This window comes from Elephantulus edwardii, unplaced genomic scaffold (genome assembly GCF_000299155.1).
Source record: "Elephantulus edwardii isolate Elephantulus edwardi_28Jun2011 unplaced genomic scaffold, EleEdw1.0 scaffold00081, whole genome shotgun sequence".
NCBI lineage: Eukaryota > Metazoa > Chordata > Mammalia > Macroscelidea > Macroscelididae > Elephantulus > Elephantulus edwardii.
The window spans coordinates 10,836,657-10,844,996 of NW_006399831.1; the positions used below are offsets into that span (position 1 = coordinate 10,836,657).

The 8,340-nt window shown below is 41.2% G+C and overlaps 1 protein-coding gene across 1 annotated transcript in view; it reads left to right on the forward strand.

The window, feature by feature from the left end:
- Positions 1-5,838: 5,838 nt before the first annotated feature.
- USP25 (ubiquitin specific peptidase 25) overlaps positions 5,839-8,340 on the forward strand; it is a 220,518-nt gene continuing 218,016 nt past the window's right edge. Inside the window, exon 1 of the mRNA XM_006889818.1 lies at positions 5,839-6,227. Coding sequence (XP_006889880.1) covers positions 6,180-6,227 — 48 coding nt within the window. The 5' untranslated portion in view covers positions 5,839-6,179. The remainder of the gene's footprint in view (positions 6,228-8,340) is intronic.

An 8,340-nucleotide genomic window follows, 5' to 3' on the forward strand; every position in this document is an offset into this window, starting at 1 on the left:
ACTGCAGCCTTCAGTATGGACTCAATGTCAAGAAGACAAAGATTCTCATCCCTGGATCAATTGGCAGCATCAGGATGGATGGCGAAGAGATTGAAATTGTTCATAGCTCCAGTTTGCTTGGCTCCACAGTGAACACTCTTGGCACCAGCAGCCAGGAAAAAAAAAAAAAAGTATTGCGATGGGAAAGTCTGCTATTAGGGACCTCTCTAAAGCACTCAAGAGCAACGGTATGTCTCTGGAGACTAAGGTCATCTGATACAGGCCATGGTCTTTGCAATCACTGCATTAGAGAGTTGAACAATTACTAGGGAGAATAGAAGGAGAATTGATGCCTTTGAGCTGTGGTGCTGGAGAAGAGTATTGAATGCACCATGGGCTGCCAAGAAAACAAACATATTCACCTTGGAGAGGCTTAAACCAGGCTACTCCTTGGAGGCAAGGATTCTGTGGCTCCGTCTGACATACTTTGGGCATGTTGTAAGGAGGGACAGGTCCTTGGAGAGGGACATCATGCTTGTGCGGGTGGAGACACAGTGCAGGAGGGGAAGACCCTATATGAGGTGGATTGATTCAGTGCCTGGGGTGATCGAGATGGGTGTGTCAGAGGCAGTGCGATTGGCATAGGATAGAGCAGGGTTTAGGGTTGTTTTACATAGAGTAGCTTTGAGTCACAAGCGTCTTGACGGCACATAACAACAACAACAAGAAGCACTTAGTTATGATGGTAATCCGAAAGCTGAGCTTTTCCATTGGCTCAAATTCATAAATAGGTTTGATGGAGTAAAGAGAGTATCCTCCTATTGTGACTTATAACCTGATAGTGTAATAAGATGAATCAGAACTGATGAGACAGCAGTGAGTTAAGTTTGAATATTATGTGATAGGCAATCAATTATCAGTTTGGATGACTGATAATGGATTTATGCATTACAATGGACTCATCTATTTCAATGATCATGAAGATGGTACAGGACCAGGATGCATTTCATTTTTTGAGTTAGAGATAACTTACTGGGCTTGGGGAATTAAAACCATAGTCTCAGGAACAATTAGATCAGTTGGCATAACGTAGCCAATAAAGACAACATTCATGTCAGTAAGCAGTGACTGAGATGACAAAAATTTGTGAGAGACCTTTGAAGACACAAATATGATCTCTCCTGACCTCCCTGCTTTAGGTACAGAGGACCAGTCAGAGGCTTCCATGGGCTGGGATTCCCTCACGCCAAGGGGGAAAAAAGATTCCAGGAAACAATGATTTCAAAGGACTAACAGACAGTGGAAACTTCTGTCTCCACTACTTGGAGAATATGAACAGGATCACAACAGACAGTTCTGGACAAAGAGAAAGAAAAAAAAAAGTTGTACAAAATTTAAAAACATGGATACCAGACTTACTGGTCTGAAAGAACTAGTGGAAATCCCAACACTGCTTTTGACATACTTTAAGCCTGTAAGTGAATCTACTACAGGGATTAACTTTCAGGCAAAAACAAACCAAACCAAAACAAAAACAACAACCCCCCCCCCCAAGGAAACAAAGAAACAAAAATTAGCAGAGTGTTTCTTAAAAGCAAAGGTCATGAGACTTCCTATTACATATTTTGGATAGGCTATCAAGAGTAATCATTCCCTCGAGAAGAATGTCTTGTTTTGAAGAGTTGAGGTTCAGTGGAAGAGAGGAAGATCCTCACTGAGATGGACAGACACAAGGACTGTAGCAATGGAATTATTCACAGTAGACATACTGTGAGGAAGGCATAGTACGGGGAAAGGTCTTGTTTTTAATATTTAGGGTTGATATGGGTCAGAGGTGAGTACACCTAACAACTACAACAAAATGATTTAGGTCACCAGGGAGGAAGGAATATACTTGAGTTCAATCGACCATTCTGGGCCATAGGGTATTATTAGTCCAAAACCAAAGCTCAGAGGGCAGGACAAGGAAAGATAGAAGGGCAAATGAAAATACGGAACCCAGGAAAGAGTGTTGTTATAATGAGGAGGTTGTAACTAGTGTCATGGAACAAAATGTTTATAAATTGTTGAATGAAATTTGATTGCTTTGTAATCCTTCACCCCAAAGCAGAGAATACCAGGAGAATGTATAAGTGTGTTTTATTGACTACAAAAAACATTTGATGACAAAGATCATAACAAATTAAAATTAGAGATTACATTGAGAGGAATGGTGATCTCAGCACTTAATTGTGCTCACACAGAATTTATTCCTAGACCAAGAAGCTATTGTGTAAACAGCAAGAGAACACTGCATGGTTTAAGGTCAGGGATGGTGTGCATCAGGGTTGAATCTTTTCTCAAGGCCTATTCAATATGTATGCTCGGCAAATGATTCATGAAACTGAACACTGTGAAGAGGAGTGTGGTGTCAGGATTGGAGACTCACAATAACCTGCACTATGTTGATGACACAATTTTGCTTCCTGAAAGTGAAGAAAATATGAAACACATGCTGCAGACGATCAAGGACTACAGCTTTTGGTATGAATTACATCTAAACATCAAAAGAGACAAAGATTCTCACCACAGGGCCAAAATCCAATATTATGATAGATGGAGAAAAGATCGAAGCTGTCAGTGATTTAATCTTGCTTGGATCAACAATCTACACCCGTGGTACCAGCACTGGGGAAATCAGGATGTGTACTGCATTGGACAAGTCGGCTGTCAGGAACCACACCAAAATACTGAAAAGCAGTTATGCCAGTTTGAAGGCTAAGGTGCATCTGATTCAGGTCATCATCTTCTCAGTTACCTGTTCCTGTTATGCATCAGAAAGCTGGACAATGAATAAGGATGACAGAAGAAGAATTGATGTCTTTGAGTTGTGGTGCTGAAGAAGATTATTGAATATCCCATGGACGGCCAAAAAAAAAAAAATCAACAAAAAAAAAAAAAGAAAGTCCCACAAACAAAAAAGAACAACAAAGCCCAAAAACCAAACAGAAATGTCCTGCAAAGGGTATGGCCTGAGTGCTTCTTGGAGGCAAGGATGGTGAAGATTTGTCTTTCATACTTTGGACATGTAGCTAGGTAAGGCTATTCCTTGGAAAAGGACGTCATACTTGGACAGATCGAAGGTTAGCAAAGGAGAGGAAGACTCCCAATGACATGGACTGACATTGTCTCTTCAGCAATGAGCTCTAGTGTCCCCAAGATGATGAAGATGGCATAGAATAAATTTCTTGAAGGCTATTCATCAGGTCACCATAAGTTGTACTTGACTGCAACTAACAACAACAACAACAACAACCATAAAAGAGTATATAAGAAAGAAAGACACAGAGAGAAATGACTACAGTTTGTCTTGCTGCCCAACAATATGGCTATCAGAGCTACAAAACTGTCGAGATGGAATGAGAAGTTACAGTTGGGTATGAAGTATAAAAGTGTAAATAAACAATTTTTAGTGACTTCTCAGTTACTCCAAGAAGCATTTTATTGTACAAGTATTAGGTAGTAAGTCTTAGTGTAGGTTAAAATCTATGAAGACCTACTGAATAATACTATTATTACATCATAGGAACTTCCTCTTTGAAATACAGTTTTTAGTTTCCTTTTTAGTGAAGGAGGAAATTGCTCATCTTTCTCCTTTGAAGCAGATGGTGGATTCCAACTGCAAGCCTTTTATATTGCAGCACAGCTTCTTGCCACTAGGCTACTAGAGCTCTCTCCTATGGTGGTAGCTAACTGAAAGATTAAAGGTTCAAATCTATCAAGGGCTGCCATGTGGGGAGTGGATATTGAGCAGAGGTTGAAGGGAGACTTTGCAATCTATTCTCAAAAAGGAAAGCTTCATCAACTCATTTCCTCCAGGTTGGAATCAATTCATAGCTGACCTTCCAGTGGGTTTTCTAGAATCTGTAAATTGGTCTGGAGGATATTGTCCATCTTTTGCCTTCAGACGGCTGGTGGATTCCAATCACCACAAAGGTATATCGTTTGAGTAGTAACACAACTTCCCATGGACTACACCATAATTAAAAAGCCTATACTGACACTATGAGGTGACTGTGAATTAGAAATTGACCTGGCAGCAAGTATTTTTCTTTCTTTCTTCTCCTGTGTTAGTTGTGTGTTTTTGTTTTTAAATAAACAACGAACAAACACCTAAAATGGTCTATTGATAATCAACTTTCTAAGCAATAAGAGATTTACATATTTTTGGAATGAAAAAATTTAACTCAGATAAACACTGTATTCTCAGATTTTTAAAGTTAGTTTTAATATATTAATATAATTTAACTAGGGTGTTAAACTTAATATCCTTAAGTTTACATGTGAATCCAACTGATTTTTTGGGGGGAAAGACTTTTGGACTGTAAGTGAAGAACAATGGATTCTCATATGGGATTTTTAACATATCTCCCTCTTCAGGCTTCAGTATTCTCATAAAAATGAATTCTGCACTTCAATAAAACAATTATTACTGCTAAAATGATAAGTTTCCAATAATTTTATGATTTTTAAAGTTCTCCTGGCAAAGACATAGTATGCTAATAAAGAAACTTTACAGGATATCAATAATGTGAAATTTGCAATGCATTAATAACATGAACTTTGCCATTTCTCAAAGTCGAATGAGTAAATAAATATGAAGGTACAAGGGAAAAATTATAGAGAAATGGTTGGAGATACATAAGGCACAAATCAAAGAGGGTCATAAAATGTACAAAATGATGTAACACTGTAGTTTAGAGTTAAGATCCATGATTATGAAATAAAGTCAGATGCTATGTCAATTATAATTTACCTAGCCTGCTTTTAGAGTGGGATTAAAAATTCTATGCGAATTCACTTATCTGAGTCAGTATCAATTTTTAGGCAGCGGGATTTCCCCGCCCCCCCAATGATTTTGTAACAATCTTAACTCATTTCCTGATCGTTCCTCTTGATTTAACCCAAGAAGTTTAAGATCTTTTTCCAGCTAGAAATTGCTTTTGAAACTAGATTTTCAATTTCATATAGAGCCAACTAACTGTTCCATTGTATGGTGAAGAGTTGTGTGGTAACTAGGGTATTACAATTATGTATCATGTAAATGATAACTTGTTTCTTTTTGCCTTATTGTTATAAGTATAGAACATATACCATTTATGTTAAATCTCCAGGAAATAAACCATTTCTCCAGAGCCTAGCCGTGACTGACACATGTCTGGTCGAATGAAGTAGACGGATGGCAATAATTATGTAATGCATTAGTTAAGAAGTCAAGTTCTTTTTAGCACAAAGACCTCTGACAACTCTTTGCTTAAATTACACTTGACTTTTCCCTTCAGGCAAGTTTGTTGCATGTGAAATTCCTAGAAAGGCAAGGAACAGGACAGGTTACTTAGGAAAAGTGCCTCATCAGGACCTAGGGCAGTTTTGGGACATTCCGAGGCCTGGAGGTAGTATTTTTGTCTTGGAGAAGTGGCAAGTGGATGATCTCTCAAGTCCTGAGCACCTGGGGGTACCCAGCTTCCTGGCCTAGCTTCGCTCTGAGCCTAGGCACCGGCGCTGAGCAACCTGTCACAGGGGCGGCTCTGGGGTTGTCCCGCTGGGCGAGCCCGCGCTGCACCCGGGTAGAGCATGGCTTTGGCGCGGCGGGGCGAGGACGGGGCGTGGCTATGCGTTGCCCCCGCCCCTCCTCACAGTCCCACGGGTCATAATGTAGGGTTAGGGCGGCCGGCGGGCGGGGCTGGGCGGGGGAGGAGCCGCCGGGCGGGGGAGGGGAGGGGAGGAGGAGTTGCGGAGGGAGGAGGACAGCGCCATTCCGGCCGGCCGCTCCCTCCGTCCCTCGCTCTCTTCCCCGCAGTGGCCACTGAGCAGCCAGCGAAGCAGCGCGCGAGCGCGTGACGCGACCCGGTGTGCTCGTGCCCTCCCGCGCCCGGGTGTCTGTCGCTCCCTCAATGCCCGGGCCGCTGTGAACTCGGCGCGTTGAGGCGGGCCTGGAGCAGAGGTGGGGCCGCCGTCGTGGCCCTTGCAGCCCGCCGACTCGTCGCTTGCCCGCGGTGCCCGCGCACGCCGACCGCCATAGGCTTCGCGCCTGGCTGGCGGGGACGCTGTCCTCCCCGGCCGTCCGCGCTGCTCCCTGGAGCTCGGCGGAACGCTGCAGCCCGGAGCGGCGGAGGCGCCAGGAACCGGACGCCGCCGCCTGGGACGCCGCCGCGGGGGCCATGACCGTGGAGCAGAATGTGCTGCAGCAGCAGAGCGCGGCGCAGAAGGTGAGGCGAGCCCGCCAACTCCTTGCGACGTGCGGGCCTCCCCCTCCGGGCCCGGCGCCCTCGGCCGCCCGGGCAGCTTCCCCCGCCACCCCTCCCTCCTGCGCTTCCCCTTTAGGGGCTTTGCGCCCCATGCAGGGTCGCATGTCGGAAGTGGGTGTAGTTAGCACATTTCAGTCCGTGTCCCTCGACCGCTTATTTTCCTGTAACTGACAGTGCGCTGTATTGAGTGCTACCTTCACATTCCTACACTCTTCTTTATGGCTTCTTAATTAAACTTTTTCCTTTCTTTTTAAGAATGGCCAGTTGTCGTTTCCTTGAACTGTATTTCGAAGGTAGGGGGGTTCCAGGCCTTCTAATTTGCAAAGGGGTTCCCACCTGAATTCAGTTACCTGCCCTTGGGGGGTATGTGCCTTGTCAGGTGGAGTCTGTAGAACTAGGAGGTTTAGTTGGTTCCTTTTCCTTTTTCTTTCTTTTTTATTTCACGTATAGACATGATCTTTTAAGTTAAGAAACATTTTGGATATACCTATTTCAGGGATCTTTTGTCCCCTAAGTTTGACCTTGTTCTACTCTTCACCTTGTATTCCCACATCAGTCACACATTCACATGGTCACTCAAAGGAAAAAAAAAAATTCCTTATAGTAGAAGCTTCAAATCTGTCATAGTGTATAGAGCGAGAGACACCCTGGTTAGTGTCGATTTGGCTTTCAGAATCTTAAATGCACCATCATCATGCCTTGCACCATATTCTGAAGAGTAGTTGACCATGGCTTAATTATTCTTTCCCTTTTTTGTCGAAAGCATTTTGGGCAGAAGGGAAACATTGCTATAGTCGTGCTGGAATTTTAGGGCCTGAGGTCTGAGGTTTAGTGTGAACCTTCACCAAAGCTATATTTGTTTGGGTAAGAAATGAGTGCCCCACCCTGATGTTATGTTAGTGGAGTAGTTATCTCCTACCTGTGTGTGTTTGACTTTAGAATAATCCCTACTTTCCTTACATGGCCCATATATAAATTCACAGCTTGTTAAGTTTTTTCTCTGAGCTTATTTTTAGAGTTTTATGATACTACTTGAAGTAATTGAAGATACTAAGACATTTTGAAAAGCAAGGATAGTGTATTGTTATTTTGGGTACTTTGGTTAAGTTGTTTTTAGAACTTGTGTATGTTAACCTTTAGTGGTAAATTTAGAAGATTATTGCAGACTGTAATTTACTTTATTTACCGTTAAACCATCAAAATTTAATAATAGAAACTTAGGAGTTTATCTCCGAAGTTTTTCCGCTTTTATTTTGAGTACCTTAGACTTTAGTTTTTCATCCAAATAGCTGATAAATGTTAAGAAAACATGAGAATGATGAGGTCCTATAAAGTAATCTTTAATAGATTGAGTGCCATTTTGTTTATAGTTATTTTTGGTGTTGAATATTAAATGTATTTTATTTAACTAGTTAATATTTTTCAGATTTTAAGTTTGAAAAAAATGACAAGAAGCTTTTAAGTTTATTCTTTTTCACCTTGACTTTGCCTCAAGTTCTCTAACATAAAATCAGAAAGTGCAGATTTTTGTGAGTCAGTGTAGATTCAAGATTCAAATTCCTGAAAATGAGCTTGGCAGTCAAATACATTTTACACTAACACTCAAATTCAGTTTACACACAAGGAGAAGTTGTTAATCCCAGGTATTACCATTGTTTTTATATTTATGTTAGATCATTTCATTGGTCAGGGAGTCATTTTTTTTAAAGTAATGTAATGCAATTTTGTTTTTTGTCATTTGTTTTTATATTACCATATTATTTCATTATCCTATAGTAAAGCTGTTTATACCAGTATAAGTATTTTAAACCATCTCCCTCAAATAACTTCACAGATTTAAACCCTACCAAGCTAGTAACTGGGAAGTAGATGTTATACTTTAGAAGAAACAAAAGTGAAACTCTTAATGTTTCGGGTTTTTTTAAAAAATCTCTATGAAGTGTCAATAAAAGGAGAATTTGTGCATAGGCAAGATATAAACCTGTTTTCTAGTCTCTTTAACAAGATATTGTGTTATATTATTATAAATTAAATCATTGGCATGATTTTACACACATGTATGTGTGTGTATGTA